The 24,265-nt window shown below is 34.5% G+C and overlaps 1 protein-coding gene across 2 annotated transcripts; it reads left to right on the forward strand.

Moving 5' to 3' along the window:
• The first annotated feature begins 4,905 nt into the window (after positions 1 to 4,905).
• Positions 4,906 to 18,099, forward strand: LOC147078803 (uncharacterized). Of its 2 annotated transcripts, XM_085949597.1 has the most exons (6): positions 4,906 to 5,074; positions 7,603 to 7,743; positions 9,139 to 9,241; positions 11,972 to 12,097; positions 15,454 to 15,670; positions 17,828 to 18,099. In XM_085949597.1, the coding sequence occupies exons 1-6, from the start codon at positions 4,999 to 5,001 to the stop codon at positions 17,981 to 17,983; spliced, it is 819 nt and encodes a 272-aa protein (XP_085805723.1). In that variant the 5' UTR covers positions 4,906 to 4,998; the 3' UTR covers positions 17,984 to 18,099. The 2 variants fall into 2 exon arrangements, with proteins under 2 accessions (XP_085805723.1, XP_085805731.1); XM_085949605.1 differs by lacking the exon at positions 4,906 to 5,074 and having other exon boundaries at positions 7,552 to 7,743.
• Positions 18,100 to 24,265: the final 6,166 nt, after the last annotated feature.

Here is a 24,265-nt window from a genome sequence, read left to right on the forward strand (position 1 = left end):
ATGAATGTGCTTGTTTATTAGCACAATCAATTTCAATAGTAGTCAATCCAAATTCATCATCATTCAAAATAATATGAAAAGTGCATTAGCAAACTAACCAAGAACTCAGTAAATAGATTTTTAATTAACTATTTCTTTTATTCAATGAATAATTCACAAGATTTAAGAATATATCATTCTGATTATTGAACATATATAATTTAGAAAAACACTTTCTGAGAGCATACATTATAACCAATAGAAAAAATCTTTTTTGAAAAAAGTAAGCCAACCCGACGGGGATTCGAACTCCGTATCTCCCAGGTATACGCCCTGATCCGCTGCATTACCATTATGCTACGAGGTGACATACTAATAGCGACAAATTTTAACTATTGGTCAATATTAATACCTACTCATCAATGTTATTCCAAATCAAGCTACTTTGGCAATCGATTTTTGTTTCTTAAATCAAAGTAGGTAACTATTTACTTATTACTTTGATTACTAACCGACGTCGTGGAATTTCTCCAATATTTTTTAGATGTAACTACTTGCACTTGCTAATAATTTATAATTGACTATTTCTTTTATTCAATGAATAATTCACAAGATTTAAGAATATATCATTCTGATTATTGAACATATATAATTTAGAAAAACACTTTCTGAGAGCATACATTATAACCAATAGAAAAAATCTTTTTTGAAAAAAGTAAGCCAACCCGACGGGGATTCGAACTCCGTATCTCCCAGGTATACGCCCTGATCCGCTGCATTACCATTATGCTACGAGGTGACATACTAATAGCGACAAATTTTAACTATTGGTCAATATTAATACCTACTTATCAATGTTATTCCAAATCAAGCTACTTTGGCAATCGATTTTTGTTTCTTAACCCTTATCATACCGGACCCGGAAATTTCCGTGATTAATGTTTATTCCTTTTAATACCGGACCCGGAAATTTCCGGTTTTTTTCCGGGCCGTAATTAATTTAATATTTTCAGCCATCTATTGACTTTTTCAAAAAACTTTTGATGCATTTAAGTAAGCAAAAATTCAAACCATTCTTCTGCATCGTTTGTTAGTAGATACTACTACTATCGACTGGAAAATATTGTTTACAAAACATCGTTTTTTTCGGGTGTTGTCGCGATTTCGGCATTCGTGCTTACGTGTTCATTCAAGTGACAGCTAAAATATTGTATACTTTCGCAACAGAATTTGTCACTATTCAACAAGAAGGATAACACAAGGGTAAGCTTATATTTATGTTGGCGGTTGGCGAGAGTTGGGGACAGTTGGAGAGAGTTGGGGATAGTTGGAGACAGTTGAAGACAATTTTAGACAGTTGGGGAAAGTTGGAGACAGTTGAGAGTTTTATACAGTTGGAGACAGTTGGGGAAAGTTGGAGACAGTTGATAGTTTTAGACAGTTGGAGACACTTGGCGAGAGTTGGACACAGTTGGCGAGAGTTGGAGAAAGTTGGAGACAGTTGAGAGTTTTAGACAGTTGAAGACAGTTTTAGACAGTTGGAGACAGATGCCGAGAGTTGGAGACAGATTTAGACAGTTGGAGACAGTTGACGAGAGTTGGAGACAGTTGGAAACATTTGGAGACAGTTAACGAGAGTTGGGGACAGTTGGAGACAATTTTAGACAGTTGGAGACACTTGGCGAGAGTTGGGGACAGTTGGAGATAGTTGGAAACATTTGGAGACAGTTGGCGAGAGTTGGGGACAGTTGAGAGTTTTAGACAGCTTTAGACAGTTGGAGACAGTCGGAGACACTTGGCGAGAGTTGAGGACAGTTTGGAGACAGTTGACGAGAGTTGGAGACAGATTTAGACAGTTGGAGACAGTTAGTGAGAGTTGGGGACAGTTGGAGACAGTTGCCGACAGTTGACAGTTGGAGACAGTTGACGACAATTGGAGACAGTTGAAGACAGTTTTAGATAGTTGGAAACATTTGGAGACAGTTGGCGAGAGTCTGGGACAGTTGGAGACAGTTGACGAGAGTTGGAGACAGTCGAAGACGGTTGGAGACTGTTTTAAACAGTTGGAGACACTTGTCGAGAGTTGGAGACAGTTAGAGACAGTTGGAGACAGTTGGCGAGAGTTGGAGACACTTGAAGACAGTTGGAAACATTTGGAGACAGTTGGCGAGAGTTGGAGACAGTTTGAGACAGTTGACGAGAGTTGGAGACAGTTTTAGACAGTTGGGGAGAGTTGGAGATAGTTGCAGCCAGTTGGAGACATTTGGCGAGAGTTGGAGACACTTGGAGACAGTTCGGATTCTACGAATCCCAAATTAAATGAATTCACCAGCAATAATAGATTGTCTGGAATAATGTCCAGACATACTCTGAAGGCGATTCCACCGATTGCAAAAAAAACAGTATGCATCGCGAGTCTGCCAAGTATGTGCTGCGCATAAGAGGCGAGGAGAGACCAGATACCTTTGTCAAGGGTGCAATGTGCCTCTTCACAAAGGATCTTGCTGACAAAAATACCACACAATAAATAATTATTGATTGTATTGAAAAAAAATCTGAGTTTTATTCCAATGTCCCCATAAATATATCTTTTGTAAGCATTTTAGTACAACACTATGTAATGAAAGATTTTTCTGAAATCATGCCGGTGTGGGAGGGTTTTCTATTTTTTTTTTGCCGGTATTGAAACGGTTAAATCAAAGTAGGTAACTATTTACTTATTACTTTGATTACTAACCGACGTCGTGGAATTTCTCCAATATTTTTTAGATGTAACTACTTGCACTTGCTAATAATTTATAATTAACTATTTCTTTTATTCAATGAATAATTCACAAGATTTAAGAATATATCATTCTGATTATTGAACATATATAATTTAGAAAAACACTTTCTGAGAGCATACATTATAACCAATAGAAAAAATCTTTTTTGAAAAAAGTAAGCCAACCCGACGGGGATTCGAACTCCGTATCTCCCAGGTATACGCCCTGATCCGCTGCATTACCATTATGCTACGAGGTGACATACTAATAGCGACAAATTTTAACTATTGGTCAATATTAATACCTACTCATCAATGTTATTCCAAATCAAGCTACTTTGGCAATCGATAGTATGTCACCTCGTAGCATAATGGTAATGCAGCGGATCAGGGCGTATACCTGGGAGATACGGAGTTCGAATCCCCGTCGGGTTGGCTTACTTTTTTCAAAAAAGATTTTTTCTATTGGTTATAATGTATGCTCTCAGAAAGTGTTTTTCTAAATTATATATGTTAAATAGATTTTTGTTTGCTTCAATATATCTGGTGCAGAAATCATTTAAAAGTGGAAACATGGCGAACTTTTTTTTTTGTGATTTTAATTTCCAAAGCTCCAATTTTTTATGAATGCCTTCACTTTGTCTTTTTAAATCAGTGAATACATTAGTGGTCCTTGTATTGCTTCATTCTCATTTTTTTTTTAAATTTCAACCAAATAGACAACTTTAACAACAAAATTATCGTTCCTAAACAAATTTGCCACAAATTTCAACATTATGATTTAACCCTTTTATTTAATTTTTTCACAAGATAGCCAGCGCGCTTCACAATAGTATAGAAGTGAGGTATTATAAAATTAATCTCCTAACTAGCGTCCGTGTTATAAACTATGCATTTGCAAACTGCAAACCTGTGGCTACATTAATTGTGTTAACTTTTTAACTTTTTCGCGCTTCCCCAGGGAGGCGCGCCTCCCAGTTTGGAAATCGCTGACCTATTAGGTCCATACTCTGACTCATACACAAATTGAAAAACAATATGTTTACTTGCCAGACCTAAGGTTCGAAACTGGGAACCACGACGCTTAACAAAGTCACTACTGACTAGTTAATTACCACAACACGGTCACTGCTAAAGACACGCCTGGCGTGAAGCAATTAGCATGATAATTAAAAGTGGTAATTAACTCGTCAGCAGTGAAAGCACTATCTAAAGGCCACGCACCTGGCGCGTCTTTAGCGGTGAAAGTCGCGCAGCCATTGCACTGACGGCACTGTTTGTATACCAATGTTTACCATAGTAATTTATTATTGATTTTTTAAGGCGGATTAACAAAATGTAGCTGGTGCCGCATTTACCCCGTGGACCTGCACACTTCCGGGTGCTTACCCCATACCCAGACACTCTTCACCTATAACACAGGTGCTCATCCACAAGTTATGAATATCCAATGAATCCAGACGAAAAAAACTTACAGCTCACCATCTTAATTTGTTGAGTCGAAGATTAATTTTGTATCATGTCATTTTCACACATAATTGAATAGCAAGTATTATCAACTATCTGAAATATTCGCTGAAGAAAGGTATAATATGACAACTCGTAGTCTGCACCTTATACATTCAGTCATATTACTCAGGGTTAACGGAGAGTAACCAATTTTTGTAGTTTGAGAAACTGTGTGAATAATAATTATTGTCTGTATATTTTTCTTCGTCAATGTCTATTCCATAGGTGGAGCATATGGACACCATGCGGCGCTTCAAGAGACCATGTCAGTCATTTAACGCCTTCCGAAGAGTCAAGCCAACGACCTGTAGTCCATCATTTCTTAAAAAAAAAAATTTGATTACATTTCCAATATTATTTGTTGAAAATAAATACAACAGTCAGATAAAACCGTCTAAAACTGTATTTGAAGTAAACTTTGGCGCAATTTTCCTTCCTTTGATATTGTAATTTGAGTATAGGTAGGTATATAATCGTGGGTACCATTTTGGTATCTTATTTATCTTTCGTTATCTATTTGAATAGCGCAGCCTATCGCAGACCATCTGTTCTATTGGTTGATATTCTTTATACTGGATTATCTTTCACTTATCTCGGCCTGTAGTAGCAATATACAATATTGACAAACGAAACAAAATGTCCTAAGGAATTCTTCCATTTCATTTGTCTTTTAGTTATAATTTCAAACATTCCGTCGAGTGTCCTAATTAATTATGAAAAATTTCAGTGTTCAGTGACAGATAAAAATGTGGTGCCTTTTTGTTTTTTTGATTTTCTTTTCCAAAATAGCGGATTCGGAAAATATTTTCATAAGAATGAAAGGTCTTTATCTTGTTTTTACTATTTATTTGTGTGTTTTTCATCACTAATACTCTGTACTAATACACCGACAGTGACATAGGTGTGACGAAAAATATTCACCGTAATAACAGCGTAGCTAAAAAAAAAGATAAAAAATAATTATTCAATAATCATTTTGTTTAAAAGAGATTCATATGTGCCCACATTTTTTATTAAATAATCTTTATTTAAATTCAACGCAGTGTTAATGTTGTTATACGTGTGAATCTGAATCATAGATGGTTCTAATATATTTGATTCTAGTTGATTTGAAATGGAAATGTGTCTATAAATTAATTTTCATGGCACACATTGTTTACAATGAATAATTTAATAATATATAATATAATAATAATTATTTAAAAAGAAAAAAATGTGTAAGTAATTCAATATTTCAGTTTTATTCTGTGATATTTATTAAGGTGCTTTTATACGATCAGTTTTGTTATCCAATCAGTCTTCGATTCCGTCATGCTGTCTGTTAAACTGACATGTAAATGCAAAACTGAAGCGGCTGTTAGCGGGAGTTATTGGTTATTGTATCCGTTTTTAGAGTTGCCGGTTAAGTTGACATGTAAATTAGTATGTTCCCATATTTTTAATACTACTTTTCTAATTTGGATTGAAATATAATTTATTTAAATATAGGTACTGCATTACACCAACCAATATGTTTAGAAAGTAATTATAATAATAATAATATATATTTTAGTGTATAAAAAATACATAAATATACACCGCCGATTCCGAACAGAACTGGCAACTGCAACTCGGGTGAGCGGACAACTGATCGCCTAAATACACCGCCATTTCAAAACTGAACGGACCAAAACAGAAACCTCGACAACAGAACTGACATTTAAAAGCACATTTATAAACAAATTTAATTCTAATTCAATGTTGTATCCAAAACACATTGCTTAAGAAAAGTTGTTAATTTCATGCGATCAGCGGGATTCAAACCCATTGAACACGAAGAGAGAGTGCTAGCTTGCGCTCTATGGTGAACGATGGCACTTCGAATATTTAAATTAATATAACGCCAGCTGTGGAAAATTATCACATGGACACAAGAATGTGGCAGGGCCCTTTTAAAATAAAAATATATATTCAGAAGTATTATTCTTACTTACTTAACCCTTCTGAGATTATCTTCTCTTCTGGGGGGGCCCAGGCCGAGCGCTCACTGCGGTTTCTTCATTAACTTTACGGACAGGTCTAGATCCATCGCATCTGACAATGTGAGACTGGCCCATATGAGTATTTGCGGCCTCAGGACATTAATTATATTGGTCTCGACTTGTTCACGGACCCCAGCATTTGTACGGAGGCATCACCTTTGTTTTTCTTCAACCAGTCCAAGTATTCTTCGGAGAATGTTATTTTCGTATACATACTTAAATAGCCTCCTGTTGTTTCTCCGTTAGACTCCAGGTGTCACCCGTACAAAGCGATCGGTTTCACAGCCATGGGTACCTGGAATTTTTGGTAGTTTTGAGAAAAATTCATCTATTGAATTTGTGAACTTTATGTATTTATTTTTTATTTCATTACATTCTAAAGAGTATTTTGGTTTTCCATTTTAGGGGTATTTGAAAAGCACACCCAACCATTTTAGCGGGTTTTGAAAGTTACCCTAATTTTTGATATGTACGTTTCATACGTATTGACGGTTTTTGGCATTTTTTAAAGTTCAATCTTTGGCCATCATATCATCATCATCAGGGGCGCGACAACCCGGTGAGGGTCCTGGCCTCCTCCAACAGCTCCCTCCACTTGTCCCTATCCAGTGTGGCCGCTTTCCAATTTGGTACCCCCAGAATACGGCAGTCACTGGCAGCTCCATCTAACCAGCGAATCTTTGGCCTCCCTCTTCTTCTACGTCCTATTGGATTGCTGGACATCACTCTCTTTGCCGGTTCATTGTCATTCATACGGTGCACATGACCTAGCCATCGCAGTCTCCCAATCTTAATTGATTGAACTGCGCTGCAATCTTCGTACAGTCCGTAGAGCTCAGTATTATATCTTCTCCTCCAATTGGTGCCATCCCTGATCGGTCCATATATACGGCGGAGAATTTTTCTTTCAAAGATGTTCAGGGCTCGTTCATTTCGCAGAGTTAATGTCCAGGTTTCCGATGCGTAGGTGAGCACTGGCTTTACAAGAGTGCTTTTAGTTCGACGAGATAGTAAGCAGGACTTAAAATGTCTTAACAGACCAAAGTAGCATTTATTCGCAGACATGATTCTCTTGTTGATTTCTTCTGTAATATCATTATGTCGAGTTACAAGAGATCCAAGGTATATGAAACTGTCGACCGTATCAAACTTGTATGGCCATCATATAGGTAACAAAAATATCCATCTAAATACATACCTATCTAACTCAAAAACCGTTTTAGGGCGATTTGAAACTAGGCGTTTTATATTTGCAATACCTAATAATATGACAGATTTGTGCCAATTTATGAATTAACAATAAATTTTCATTGTGTTTTATTTTTGTAGCTTACCGTGGATACGCATCTCAATGCAATTCGACACTAGATTGCAAGTTTATATCTTTGCAATGTATTCACAACATGTGTCTATGCGCGGCCGATTATGAATTTGATAAACACGATGGAACGTGTGTATTGTCTAGCCCAAGTAAGTATAATAATATGTTATTTTAACATTCTTATCTTCTTAAATTCTTTTTTTGTTTATGTGCTACCTTCTAAAATTTCTTTAAATCGAAATCAGTGCTGTTCAACCTTTTTACTAAATCGACACATTGGATTGACACATTACTCTGAGCAACGTTTGATCTTAGCTATCGGATTCCTTTTGGTATTCTTAGAGCGACGTTTGCATTCATATACCTACACTACAATTCATCATAAAACATATCATCTCTTGATAATGGCCTCTGCAACGAGCCCGAAATGTCAAGGAAAGAAGGAAGAAGTACACACGGTGGAAACCCAAAAACCTATTAGGATAAAAAACATGAAAGTATCAAACATTATATCGTCACCGTTCAGGCAAACGTCACCAACCCTGAAAATGGCAGTTTTGAGTTGAGTATGTCACCTGAAGCGTAAAATTATGTTCTTTAAGATGCAAAACTCACCACGGTACATTAGTTAGTAAAATTTTGCTTAAATCCAAATTATTTGTTTTTCACTAAATGACTTTCGATAAAATCTTAACAAGCAAAAGTCATTATAGGTGAATAGACATTATTGACTATATAAAAAAAAAATCCTTCGTTATAAATATACAAGCAAAAGTCACTATACTATGGATGGTGAGTTTTACTGATCCTTCTTTTCGCTAACATTGTTCAGATTATTAACAAGCAAAAGTCACCAAACCATAATTGAGCTACCTTGCCTCCTTCAAAACCTTCCAGATGTTTTAATTAGCATCAAAAAGTAAAATTACCTTAAAGAAATTATTAAAAAGACATGAGAAAATAATTTAATGTAGATAAAACCTTAAAAACATTAAAATCTGATTTTTCCTGCATTTTCAAACTTTCAAATTGCGATATCTCAAAACTATGTTTTTAGGGTTGGTGTCTTTTGCCTGAACGGTGACGATATCGTCTATGTAAGTTCAATACCGCGTATGAGCCAATATGTTGAAAATACGTATTTTTGGCGCTCTCGGTTAACACAATCACTATGTACCTTTTAATAAATTTTTAATTGCCACATTTAAATAACATGCTAATTGCATCTAATGGCCGTTTAACGGGGACACTGCAGCCAAAGAAGCAAGCAAGACCGCTTATATCCCTAAATCCAAAACAGCCGATGAGCGGAGAGTTGCGGCAATACCGCGTAAGTTCCAACGACACATAAAAATATATTTTCTAATATAAAACAGGAAGACACAATAATCGGCATTTAAATTTATTTATCTTTTTTATTGATGAAATTGCTTGGTTTTTTGTCCCTCCTGAACATTTTGACAAAAGGTCCTTCCGCGGTATTGAACTTAGATGGACGATAAGCTATTAAGTTTTGTAAAAAAATCTTTTTTCTACTGCTCTAGCTCTTGGTGATCCTTGTGACGATATCTGCTATCCGAGCGACATACAGTGCATAAATAACTATTGTGAAATGTGTTTTGACACATCAGAAGGCCTGAGATGCAGGTATGCATTTGTTATATAATAATAAATTAAACATTTCACAGGGCACAGTTTATTACTGCCTCTTTTTTAAAAGTGTTTTTCCTCGGAAAAGATTCAAGATAATGTTATCATCTATACTTATTTTTTTAGTAGTGTAGTAGTAGTGAGACAATCATAGAACGCCTCCCTTGAGAACATTGGGTGCAGGACGATTTGACGCCGCCAACTGGATGCCAGGACAATTGGACAACTGACAGAACAATTAAATATGTGAAAGAAATAAATGTACTTTATGATTTGAACCAGTAACAAGCAAGTCTAATATAAACTATTTTTAATAAAGTGAGGTTTATAATTCTTGCAAAAGTTCCTGCGGATGTTGTACTTTCACATTCCGAAATTGCACAATTTTTTCCAATTGTCCGATCCTAATAGGATCATTATGGGTCTCAGATTAACAGGGGTCTCAGGGTAACAGATTTGATTTTCACAAGAAATGGATGTCAGCCACTTGCTCAACCTATTAGGTCCATACTCTGACTCATACACAAATTGAAGAACAATATGTGTACTTGCCAGACTCGGGATTCGAAACTGGGACCCACGATGCCATAGACCTACACTTAAGCCGCGCGGCCATCGTGGCTGGACAATAACAGTCATTAATATTCCGAAAATTATGCAGTAAGTATATAAATCTGTCTTTGCAACAACCATAAACCTCACCTTAGAACAGGTTTTTAGTAAATAAATACATTATATTTGTGGTTAGCATGGTACCTATCATCCGAATATCGGAGGTTAATGATTTTATTGAGTCCAATCGAGAAACCTGTTAGTCTATTTTCTGGTTTAAATTGCACCGTATTTGTATTTCATTCACCTGTGCGGCAAGTTGTCCTGATGTCCAGTTGGTTTGGTGTTCACATTGGACTCGATGCAACCTACTCCTTAAATTTTTCAATATTAAAGTAAATGGAATTATATCATCATCCTGGAACCTGACTGTAGTAATGTGAAAAACCATAATTTTCAGATATTTGGATTGTAAGATTTTAGCGTCACTAAACCGAGAGAGAATTTATTAGTATTGAGGTAGAAATCATTTGGTGGAATTAAAATATAGGGCCCAGAAATCGTACTGATAGAACCTGGCATCCAACGGTTGTGTATATATAGTAAGATACAAGTAATGTTTCGAGCCATTGCTAAACTGTAATAAGTATTTTAATACAGTCTATTCCAGTGCAAATCCATTATTTTATTATATACTTACACATATATATGTATATATTATATAGGATTGATTAATAATGAAAATTGTATAGTTGATTATATTCTGTATTTTTTGAGATACTCATTCCAACTATGTCGAATCCTGATACGATCATATGGGCCTCCACAGAGTGGAGGTTTGTATTAGCAGATTTTTGTTTTTACAAGAAATGGATGTCAGCCACTTCCTCAACCTATCAGGTCCATACTCTGACTCATACAAAAATTGAAAAATAATATGTGTACTTGCCAGACCCAGGATTCGAACCTGGGACCCACGATGCAATAGGCCGACGCTTGAGATATTACAATATGCCAAAACTATTCTGATTTAAAAAATAGATTAATTTTTTGCAGTCTGCCGGCATTTTTACATGAATCATAAATTTGATGTAACAATCAATTTATCGGTTATCTTTTTCATGCAGCCCCTCTCCCTTTACAGATATAAAACAATCACTAAAAATTAAATAAAATCCTGATAAGAAAGATAACATGTATTGATAATTGTATCCATAAGGAAAAACTGTTTGTTTTTTATATTAAAATATACCATTGTGAGCAGTATAAAAATATTTTAACGCTGTGAGGTTATTTTATCATTATAAATAAGTTGCTTGATCAGTACCGGTTTCGGGTCAACTGGAAACCTATGTCACCTGGATTGAGTTTACAAAAAAAAATATCTGGTCTGACAATGATTGTGAAGTGTAAAAACGCTCCAAAGATATATAGATAGGTATCTACATATTGATTTCAATTCTCAACTTCATTAATTTATTTTAGACATACCTATTTTATTATTTCATTGCTATTAATGATGTATTATTTTGTAAGTCGTAATAGATTCTTGGGTTGTCAAGGTATGTTTTCCTCGAGATTTTGAGTTTGTAGTAAAGACCATTCTCAATAAACTAAAAATTGCTGGAACACGCGGTGATAACTCAATAATCTATTACGATAATAAACAACCGTGAAAGTCTGAAACATTTTGCAAGTTCACTATTTTGATGTTCTTGTTAATTACCATTGAACTTGATTTAACTCCGCTTTTGACCAAGTAATTCTGGACAATCGGCATCAATTCGGTGCCACTTGGCTTGTCTTGATAAAAATAAAAATATTTAATTTTTTAATTTTAGATACTTAAAATAAGATTTAAAAAATGTTGAAATTAGACATAATATAAAAAGTTGTAGCAATTTTAGTAAACTCTTTTCAAATTCTCTACAAAGTTTGATCTCTTTTTTCCTTTTAAATATGTCTTGAATGGGTTAAAAAATGTTGTAGGTACATACTGTTTGTTTTTAAAGAATCTCAATCATTTTTTTTATCCAACAAATAATTTGCAAGATTTGAGAATGTAGCATACTTTTTTGAACATACATAATTTGAAATACATGTACGTACCTACTAGATTGGTTTTATTTGAAAGTTTTTTCTAGTGAGTATCTGAGTGTTATTTAATTTTTTCAGCAACCATATGCAAAACCAACACATGCTTCTGACTGCGACACAGATAGCCCTAACGGCCCTGCTAATTCTAGGAATATTGGCCGTCCTCATTTTGTTTTGGAAATTGTGCAGTAAATCATCATACAGGTAATAAATTGATCATATTTGATAATATTCAATATGGTAAATGTGCCGCAGAGGTGGATGTAAGATTTTACAACTTTCTTTTTAGACCTAATAATATTACCTCATATAATCTTAGTTTGTGATAATGGTGTAGAAAATGTATGAAAATTTCAAATTTTCAATTAACGATTATTGGATCGAAAAGCCGATGCGCCGACAGAAAAAGGTATTTATTATAATTATCTACATGGAATAAACTGTTTTCGTAAAAAAAAAAATATGAAAGCTCGTGTCCACCTCTGCGGCACAATTACCTTCAATATACAGTGAAACCACAATTTTACGTTTTTGAAGTGACTCAAAAAATCATACAAATTAGTTTGGAGCATATTATACATGTTCTTTTGGAACTGTTTAGTTATTAAGTTTACGTTTTTTCAGATGTGGAGTCACAATAGTCAGAAATGTTTTTTATGGATATTTTTTGATTGACTTCTGTGATGTGACGATATTACAATATGATGTAAGACCTAAGTAAAGGTCTTTTTAAACGTCACTTCTGTTGTCCTTTCAGTCAAGGTTTCTGTTTTGGTCCGTTTAGTTTTGAAATGGCGGTGTATTTAGAGTTTAGACGATCAGTTGTCCGTTCAATCGAGGTTACAGTTGCCTGGTCAGTTCGGAATCGGCGGTGTTTATAAGAAATTATAAGTGTATGTTGTCTAAGCCCTTAGACAAGATAAGTTATAAAACAAAACTTAAAATAATATATGTATAAATAAAACTGTATCGCTTTAACTAATTCCTTCTGCGACAGATAAGTATTAAGTGATTAAGTATTTATTATGATATTGATAATAATAATAATAGGTAGTACGGACAGATATGCAATGACATTATATTATGTTACCTTAACTTATAATAATAATCGATGAATGTACAAAAGATAAATTCCATATCTCAGTTTTTATTATAATATATACATTTGAATTCAGCAATCATTAGTTTAAGTAATAAACTAATAAATAATAAATCCTTTGTAGAAATTATATAAATTTTTTTTTTATTCTATTCCTTCATTGACTCCTTCTTCCCAATCTTTTTACACCTGTCGACCGGTGAAAATAGGAGATATATTTCGCGAACCGTTAACGCAAAATAAAAACTATTATTTATGTAGTATTTTGTTTATTAGTTTTTAAATCTTCGACATAACAGATATACTATAACAGTCTGGTTTTGAATTTTAAAAAAATCGGTGTGTGTCAAGGCCTGAACAAAAACGATGCATGAGTGCGAGTGAGAAAGTATTCGGCACCCTTACAATCTCTGCGACACGCGCTAGAGTAAAATAAAAGGTCTACATATGTCTGACCTAGTTTCCAAAAGTATCGCCATCAAATTGGGGCGAAACGCTTCACATAGCGTCGATAACTTGCGAGCTCGTGTTGCTAAAATTGCTATTTTTGTGTTAAACATAAAGTCAGTGGTAAATATTTTTAGTTAATTAAGTAGAAAAGATGGTTCTGTGTGTTGTCTTGAAATGTGGTAGCCGTATTGATAAGCAAGAAGATGGTATTACTTTTCATAGGTAAGTTGATACATGTTCGTGATAATTTATTTGTATTTTATTATATATTTTAATATCAGTGACCTAGTGTTTCTTTAAAATAACTTAAATTATGGATATCTTTATCTAATGGTTGCATTTCGACCGCTTAAAAATACTATATAACGTAAAAAAATAGAAAATTATATTTTAATTCTGAGCGTCTAGTGCGAGCACTTTGGGCGAGCACTAGCGAAATGGTCTATGGTCTCGAACATTTGTAGACGAATGCGTTTGCTCGCCCACAAACCAAACGCAAGGCACGCGTAATGAGTAATGTACCTATCACACTTAAAAATATTAAGGTTAGTTTTGACAGCTAATCACATATAAAAAGGAGTAGGTACAATTCACAACGTGAAAGAATATTTTTCACACAGCAAAATAATCTATACTCCTTATTCTATGGTCACTATGGTCGGCTATGATCACATCATTGCGCGAGACGTCATGTTTCAGATCTGTCAAATAATAAAGTATGATATAAGATAGAATTGACTTTTAATAGCCCCATATCAATAAAAAACTAGAATAAAGGAGGGCCGCTTATTGGAGTGCCGCTGGTTTATTTATAGACACTTTAACTTATATCACTAAATAAATTATTTAAATATTTCTCGTTGTTTTTATTCTATTTTGGCCAATAATAATAAATTCGTTTCCTAGGCAGCGGAACAATTCTTCATACATATAATAATAAATACGCTGCCTAGGGAACGGAATAAACTATAATATTATACTGTATCGTGTCACGATTGCATTATCATACTGTGGCGTAATGGCAGTGCGTTCGGCTGATAACCGAACAATCGTGGTTCGAATTCAATCGAGTGCGATTTTTTTTTGTGAAAAAATAAATTATGTGTTACATGTCACACGCCAAAAATACACTCTGATCTGATTTTCCAAACGCACCTTAAGAAGTATAACTTCAAGAATACATATCCACCATGAAAATTCTATTGCAAACGGATATAATCAGAAACTGTTCTGTAAATAAATTATTAATGATAGTGTGCAAAATGTTACCCCATATTTCTTAGAATAGTTGACAAACGGTGACTTAACATAATCTGTTTGAATGATACTAAAACAAGCTAGTATTTCCATTACCAAGTATTTTTTTTTAAAAAAATCATTACATTTTTGATAAATTATTTGGATAATCAAAATTCGAACTTTGCGAGTCGCGCGTCATAGGTTAGTACTAGGCTTTAAATAATCGCCTAGTATGGAGTCTTCCGTGTCCGGAAATTTGTACGTATGCAGTTCGCCGTATCACACTTCACCGTGAAATGTTGTATCAGAAATATATGGTTGTATATTAAAGACCGTCCAACCTCTTTGGGTCGTATAGTACTGAGATAAAATTCATGTATAAATAAAACACTGTTCTTGTCGGTTTACACTGTAAACTTTACAGGAAGCCAGCGGCAAACAGATTTTGAAAATAGCCGATATACTGGAATATTTGTTAGTTTAGGTTCGGTTAGGTACATTATTGTCTGCAATGCTCCACGAACAATGCGTAGTTTTTTCATCTCTAATGAAAATGACCGTATGCTATATGGTCATCTCTTTCCGATAAGAAAGGTCACGGCGAACTGTGCTACGGTGAAATGTAATACGTACAATTTACAAATAACCGCCATCACTACCCTAGATGATTTCCATTTGCAGTGAAAGACTTCTCTTAGCTCATTGTTTCTTGAATCAACTACTTTCTTACCGTCAAGAACAGCTAAAATTTAATATTTCAATATTTTTTCAGGCAGCAAGCTTCCAGGCGGCGCGGCAATTCCACTGCCAGGGGAAGAATCAGTACCACCAGCAACGGCTCAGCCAGCTCCTTGCAGCGGGCAGTGACGGAAAGATTGCGAGACGCCCCGCCCCCCTATTCCCGAGCTTCTATCGCGGTACCCCCTCCCGGTGACACCCCACCCCCTTATCATCTGCATCCAGACAATGGATATGTCAACGCATCATTTGTAAGTTGTTCATCCAAGAAATTGTCCTGTTGCCAAATCGCTGATTGAAACACATTAGACAATAATATGCTTAATGTAGTATCATTATAGGATTTAATTTTACCATCATTATAGTGAAATTTTTATAGCATGTTCTATCTCTGGTTCATGATGACCTATAAGAAATACCTATAAGCTTTTAAATAATGTGGACCTATTTTTTTTGTCCATAAAATGTTACGTTAAACAATCCGCGGAGGGAAAGCAACAATGATATTCGTTTTCACGAAGTGATAGGTTGTGGGGGCCATAGGAGTAAATAATTTTGATATACCCATTAGAAATGATCGTAGAAATGTTGGATTGACTGGATTTGCACCAATGTATTTTTCAAACTGAGCCACGTGCATCCCATCTAATTATAACGAAATTAACTAGTAGTAGTTACTAGTGGCAGTGTTCTTTTGCGGATACCATCTGTAAAGCATCTTGGCATTATGTTTGACAGTAAACTGTCGTTTTGTGATCATATAGCTCTAGTATTTGTAAAAAGTGTTTTTTTCGGATGTTTCCGTATTAAAAATTCTTTTTGATTCCCTAGTTAGAAGTTGGCTTGAGTGTGGGTCGATTGTTTGGGCAGTTATATGACCTTATAGTGGAGCGAGTTCAAAAGAAAGACTCCTTTACTTGATGTTTTATGGATACTATACGTGACTTTATCCAACTGACTTTCTCCTAGGCATGCGGACATGTTATTGTAGTTTAAGTGCTAGAAGATATCTGGCCACGTATTTTTTCCGACTTATACGTGGTATAAATGAGAACCCTGCCGTTTTTGGTAGTATTGACCTGTGTGTCCCTGATAACTATCTTAGAGTTCTCTCATGGTACAGAACTACCCTACCATTGGTGATGACAATTGGAAGGACAATAACTCTGTTCAACCAAATCAAAAAAAGATGTTGTTTTATAAATTCTTAACTCATTCAGAGTATGTCCATTTACTTTTTAATTTTTGTATTTACTCTTTTAATAATATTGGTTTTATTTCTTTATTTTTCATATCATATTGTGAACGCCTTGAATTTGTAATTTGTGAAGTTCACCATATATAAATAAATAAATTTGAATGTTAAAATTACTAGCTGACATTGATACCGCCTAAACCATGGCATCCTCAGAGGATCCAAGGCCATGAGGCCTGAATCATCATTGGGCTGATTCATGCAAACATGAACAGATCGACTGCGAGGCAAATTTCTAGCCCGTAAGCAAATAGTAATTATTAATATCATTTTTTAATATTATTACCTACATTAGCCTTCATCCAATTTTGACCAATAGGTATTAAATTCGTACACTTACCTACATAAATATTGAAAGCAAAGTTCCCAGCCATACAATGTACCTAGCACCTAGAATATCTGATTTGAGATTACTTTGAAAAAATATGTATTTGTACCTAGTTCAAATATTTAAAAATATGTACCTACCTAGCAAAGAAATACAGCCCTTTTCAAAGCAGGTACCTAAAAAAGGTCTGGCTGACTATTTCTGTGGTGTAAATGTATTCCGACAAATAAACGCCCTGTTTTCGCCTATAATTCCGCGTTGTCAATCAACATAAGCATGTCCCCGAAAGAAGCCAGCAGACGATATCACCGTGACTGACATTACATCATCATCAGGGGGGTCCAGTGCACCTCATCCTACACCCCCCCCCCCCTTTCGGAGGTGACAACATCAAACAAGTGTTTTCAAATTATGTATGTTCAGTAAAGAATGTTACATTCTCAAATCTTTTGAATTATTTGTTGAATAAAGAAATAGTTTAATCAATTTATTTGATTACTTTTGCTGAAGTTTTAGTTGAAGTTGGTAGTGAATATGGCAGGGTTCTAAATGACCGGAGCGCCGAGGAAATTGGTAAAATTATCGCTCCGTCTCATGGAAAAAAATATTTTGATCGTCTGAGCTAGATAGGCTATATAATAGAAAATCTAACAAACTTATTTTTATAAAATACCTACACATTATTTTATTACATTATTTATAAAATTTGGTAATCATGTAAACATCTTCAGAAAATTGTCGAGTGCTCCGGTTCGTACACTTTTGCATTTTGAGTGCTGGAATATGGGAGTTAAATTAAAACAATGTGTTTTTTGTTCCCTTTAGGAAATGGAGTGCAATATACCACCACCCGCCTACAGTTCCATCGTTAGTCAAATCGAGGTGATGGAAAATGAACTGACCAAGATTGACACGGGACCTTCCGATATAGAACCCAAAGGGGATGAAACGATGCCCGCATCAGCAGTCCTGCATATGTAGCATTTATTCAAACAAGTTCAATTTCTTTGCCAAACTTTACCATGTCAATTTATTTTATATACCAATAGTACACATCAATATATTCTCTCGAGAATGGCTTCTGCAATGAGCCTAAAACGTCGAGGAAATAATGAGGAAGAACCCAAAAATTTATTACGATAAAATCATTATTGCGGTTTTATTAGACCATCGATAGTTAAATAATGCAGCGACGTCTAATTCTTAATATGCCTTAAAGGTTATTCATACCAGAATATATTTTATTTTTCAGTAAGATAAATACGTACCAAGTAATTCGGTCAATAGATGTCGCTATGAGATGGTACCATTTATTGTGCATACCCTTAGTAATAAATTATTAAGAGCGTACTTACACTGACACTGAAACGGCAATTAATTTTCAACAGTAAGTGCGGCCAAATTTCTCACTTGTCTGGACTCGCCAATCGGAGACCGACAGTCGAAGTGTACGCACGTTGATTTGTTTTGTCATGGCGTCGGATGAAAATATTCTTAAATCGTGTAAAGATGACTAAAAATCTTTATGAAAATATGTCAATGAATATACTATTATTATTAGTAATATAATAATAAACATAACATTAAATGGACGCATGTTGGATTTTTATGACAAATTATATTTCGTCCGGCACGCGTCATTTACACAATCCGCGCATCGCCTGGCCACGATCTTTTTAGACCATGCCTCAACTGATGTATAGCTTTAATACTATCGACTGAATTTGGAAACAATGGAAATTGAATTCAAATAAAGAAATATTTGAAATTTTGTAAACCTTCATAACGTCAATTGTTTTTTACGATATGGGTTTTATTAGGCCACATGCAAGAGTATGTAAACAACTGACGAAAAAATAAATTAGAATTGTATGTAATTGATATTAACACAATGCTTACGGGCCCTTTTAATTAATTTTGTAATTAACGTGTTAATTTGCATTTGAAAAGTAATTAGCAAAAACACAATTTTGTGCGGCTCGTAAGCTATGGGTTAATACTAAGGGGTCAGCCATGATTTTCGAAATTCATCGCCTTTTTTTATCACTGTGACTTAAGTACATAACATTTTTTAACTCCCCCAGCATTCGTTGAAAATGGTAAATTTCAGTAAAAAATGTATTTATATTTTGTTAGTTTTATCATGTCACAATATCTCCCGTTATGGTTATATGGACAACCACTAATAGTAGACGTATTTTTATACTGTGTGTATATGTGTACATAGCCCAAAGTTGCCGAAAAGCGAAATCCGGGTTATTTGAAAATGATTTAATTGGAAGGTCACAAACTTCAAATAATTTTGAATATGATTATTGCAAATAAACTGACATGGCAGAATTTGAAACGGAGATTGATTTTTTTAAAATAGCTTTAAAAGTGTAGCAATTTAACCGCACTGATCACTTGTAAATACATACTTTAATAATATAGTGTTTTATTGTAAATATGTATATGTATATATTATTATAATATCTACATTAGTTTACTGCGAGAAACTAACAATAATATGGTTGTTTCGAGATATTGACTAAAAAGAATTCTGTTAATTCAATCTGTCATATTAATTATTGCAAAAGTTTGTAAATATGAGGCGTCCAAAAAGCGATAAGTCCACATTTGGTCAAAATCGAGAAAAAATACGCACATATTCTTTGTATAATTTTACACAATATGTATTGATCTATAAATTCCAAAACGCGACATAACCCTATGAAAAAAAATATTTTAAGTCTTGGTTTATTACAAAAAGCGCCAAGTCCATGTTTCGTATTATTTAAAGCTTGATTGATTTCGCGCGTGTTTATCAACCAATAAGGGAACCTTCAATATTGAAAAGGGCGTCTCCCATCCTGTAGCATCTGGTAAACTCATGACAGTGCCACGGAAATATATGCCTTATGCGGAGTAAATTAAAAAGTGAGCTACAAATAGCGCTACGTCCAATTTTATTTTGCCTATATTTATTACATTTAACAGTTTATCGGCTGAATTGCCATTTGGTTCTAATTTCGACATACAATACAACGGAAAAAATAATCTCACGTTAAAACAAATAATTGAAGCTTGAAACATAAAAACGTTGTTTCCCGAAAATATTGAATCGTGGAATTTTGTAATTAGACGCCTCATATAACAGAATTAAATTTTGTACAGATATTGAAGTAACAGAATGATGTACTTTATGGATTTCTTTATAGGATAATATGAACCGTTGAGAATCAAAACCCATTACCGGAATGACATTACATGTAAAATTTAAAATGTTACAAACTGAAATGGAAAAACGGTACCTGGTGTGTAGGTACTTTCAGTTAGTGAAATTTCATTGTAGGAAGTGTTTACCAAAAGACGGCATTCTATTATTCTGTATGTATGAACATAATATAAAACATGCACATAAATGCTGCATGTACCCAAAATAATTTTTTTCGGTTTACTCGAAACTACAAAAAATTAGTGAGTTCAATTGAACGTAGTTATGCAGAATGTAGCCAGTCCACAATAATGTCGAGCTGAGATAGTGGCGCCTTAGTAACAACATGATTATGAAAAATGTATGTAAAATGTCAAATTGTAAATAGTATTTTATTTCAAGAATAATTTTTTTGCGGCTAGGCTATTTTCAGCAGAATGTAGAGAAAACCTTCTCGCATCTGATCTATATCATATCTCATTTTTTTATTTTTTGTGGACTGGCTACTTTCTGCATAACTATGTCCAATTAGTACTCCATGGTTATGTGTAAACATTGTGTGTGTATCACTGGGACGAATGAAATTATATGAAGCAAATTTATTCTTTAAACAGATTGGTTTTTCAGTAAAATCAACGTATGTAATTGGTTTATGATAATAAGATGCATATCTATAGTTGGTTACCTGAGACTCTAAAGTTTTTAATTTGTAATAATGTAGAAGGATTTTTAGAGCACTTAAGCTTATATGCTTGTGTGCAGTGACATTGTGAAAAGGCCTCTTTCCTCGAACAAACGCATGCCGTAGACCATTTATGAAATTGTTTCTGCTTCCACACAATCACTCTACAGAGAAAGTCATCTATAACCAACCTAGCTGACTCAGTTTTCTAAGATTACTGTGCTAAAAATGATTTTTTGCTGTTTACACATCAAAATCTCTGGAATATGGGTTTTGATTCTTGACAGTTCATATTATAAAATGTTAGTAAAACTGTTAATCCTCTTAGGGGCCCGTTCATAGATTACGTGAGCACATTTATGCGGTGGGGCTGTACTGATTTTACTTATGTTTGCCGATAAAAGCCCAGGTGGGTCAAAAAATCTTAATTCAAGATTTTCATTAGGGGCCGTCCACACATGACGTCACACGATTTTGACTATTTTTAACCCCCCTCTTTTTGACAACTCCCTTAACGTTAAAAACATATTTTTTTTAAATATTTATCCTTACATCTCCGATCCCCAATATTGTGTTTTCGGTTTACTTTGTGACATCAAATTTTCTCTAACACCCCCCCTCCCCCGCGGCCTAGAGCGTAACGTCGTTGGCTTAGCTTGGCGTAGAGCGGCTTAGTCGTGGGTCCCAGGTTCGAACCCTGGGTCTGACAAGTACATATCGTCACTGTTCTGGCAGAAGACACTAATTCGAAAAAATGACATATTGAGTTAGTTATACCAAAATGTTCCTTATTTCAAACATCACCGTCTGGAAACCTTCTTAATAATGTAAACAGTCTTTATTTTAAAATCATCTTTTTTACGATTACTTAATAAACTCACATGATAGACGATTTCAAACATTTTAACAACTTCAAAGTCAAATTACTCAAAACTAGTATTCTCCAGTTAGTGTGTTCTGTCAGAACAGAGACGATATATTGTTTTCCAATTTGTGTATAAGTTTGAGTATGGACTTAATAGGTTGAGCAAGTGGCTGACATCCATTTCTCATAAAAACAAAATCTGTTAACACAAACCTCCACTCTGTGGAGGCCCATATGATCTTATTAGGATCGGACATGATCGAGAGATTAATACTAATTTTTTTATTTTATTGTTCAGCTATAATGTTTTAATTAACAATTTTCCTTAAAAATTTGACATCTTACACTTTATGGGGGAGGGGATGCGCTTTTCTATTTTATTTGAAATGGGAGGGTGTTCCAAAATCAACAAAAAATGTGCTTTCGTAACACTTGACTACTCATTTTTACTATATCCATATATTATCACATTGTTCATAACTTAGAAATAAGAAACTATGTAAAAAAAATATATACTATATTATATATAAAGCCAAACAAGATGTGGAACTCTTATTCTGACCTCTGTAGGTGAATTATGTAGTTACCTTCTTATTGTGATATTTTTACTAATTTTAGTCAAAAATTAATGTTTTATTGTTAACTATTAAAAGTAATAAAAGTTAGCAAATGTGAAACAGTAGATGATTATGCACCCATATCAATGGCGAAGGGTGGAAGTTATGAGGCTGGTAAGATCCAACATAAATAGTGCACACTAAACTGTGTGTACAGATCTATAAATTTACCTAATTTGATGCTTTTTATAATAAAAATATGTCTAAAACGATCATTAAAAATATTAAAATTATTAACACGCCACATTTTTTTGACAAAAAACGTCTGGAGTCACCTCTTTTCAAAACATTGATTATATCCACTTTGTCTTATGATAATAGTAGGTATAACATGTTCTCTTTTTGATGCACATCGATAATATTCAAAATAAATATTTAAATCGTGAAAATAAACGTTTCAGAAAACTAATTTGTGTTTATTTTGAACTATCCGGATAATCGAGGTTCCACTGTATGTATATTATATCACCAGTTGTTGAATGTCCTTTAACCGGATGGCTGCCAATGACGAGTTGACGGGAGTTGACGAGAGACGGAATGACGTTAATGAGTCAGTTTGAGTCATTATAAAATTGGTATTTGTATGTTGAGATTGCTGTACCTAACTTTAGATCACAATATTACTTTAATCGATATTTTGATTGATTTAATATTAATATGGCATCGTTTAACGGAGCATTTACCACATAACGTATGAAATAATAATATAGTATTTTTAAACACTGTGCGGGAAAGTTAAACCTACTTCCAAGGTGCGTACGTACAAAAGGCGCTAGTCAAACGCATCATCTGTCGGTTATATTTAGAAGCTCTCGGGGGGGAACACTGCACAGAGCAAGCTAAAAATTGTACGTTCATTGCATATCGGCAGCATGCAAAAAAAACGTGTACGGGCAGGCAGTACAGGTCCACATTCAACAAATACTATGAAAGACATACAGCTTAGCGCCGGTCAAAAATACGCCAGAAATATACGTGCATGCGCGTAGAGCAGCGATATTCAACCTGCGGCCCTTTAAGCTTTCATGTGCGGCCCGAAACACATTTATTATCAGGAATTTCGTATATCTTGAGATTCGTTTCGACTTTGACGCACAGATAGTGACCCCCGAAGAGGATTGTCATTATGGTCCACATCAGATCTGGTATAAGAGTGTTGCTATTGCACACAATTAATTTAAAAAACACGCATAATTTTTAAAATCTCAAAAATGTTTTGTAAAAAAAGGGGGGTATCATGATTTTTTTAGTCACACCAGTAGTGTTGCGGCCTGCGTTACTTTACAAATATATGTATTTGGCCCGAAGAAAAAAAAGGTTGAGTATCATTGGCGTAGAGGATGGGCGACAAATTAAAGATATTTTACAATAATTAACTACTTATTACAATATGTAAGTATTTGAATCGAACATATTATTACATAATAATTTGGGAGATCAGGGAACTCAGAAATAATGGGAACTGAAATATATAACGGGTAAGGCGATAGATAATAGCATTATGGCTGATGGTAAGTGTTGGATACACCTTATATCCGTCACCACCAGGCCTTCTATTTTTTTCCCAGGACGCAAAGATGCCAAATTTGTAGGTAAATAATGGACATTTTTTTATAATAATATATATGGGTGTTTCTGACGAGCCATTTGCATTCGTGCGATATATCACTAGGTGATTATAATATTATGGGAGGCTTGAAAATAATGTTCTAATACGGAATGGGCATTATCCGCTTCCATCAATGTATGTCCTTTCTCAAGGATTAATTGCTCCACTGTGATCGATGCACTCTTCGCATGATCACTCAAAGCACTTGCCAAAATACGATTTATATTCTGGTAATTGCAGCCATCTGAAATCAGAATTACCTTCTTGCATTTTTGTGGTAAATTCTGCAAATGA

This window comes from Rhyacophila brunnea, unplaced genomic scaffold (genome assembly GCF_057557595.1).
Source record: "Rhyacophila brunnea isolate RB1 unplaced genomic scaffold, BYU_Rbru_1.0 scaffold_10, whole genome shotgun sequence".
Lineage (NCBI taxonomy): Eukaryota > Metazoa > Arthropoda > Insecta > Trichoptera > Rhyacophilidae > Rhyacophila > Rhyacophila brunnea.

Coding starts and splice junctions, on each gene's coding strand:
- LOC147078803 (XM_085949597.1), top strand. CDS start 4,999: ATGTGGTGCCTTTTTGTTTTTTTGATTTTCTTTTCCAAAATAGCGGAT. Junction 12,098..15,453: donor TGCAGTAAATCATCATACAG/GTAATAAATTGA, acceptor ATATTTTTTCAG/GCAGCAAGCTTCCAGGCGGC. Junction 15,671..17,827: donor GATATGTCAACGCATCATTT/GTAAGTTGTTCA, acceptor TGTTCCCTTTAG/GAAATGGAGTGCAATATACC.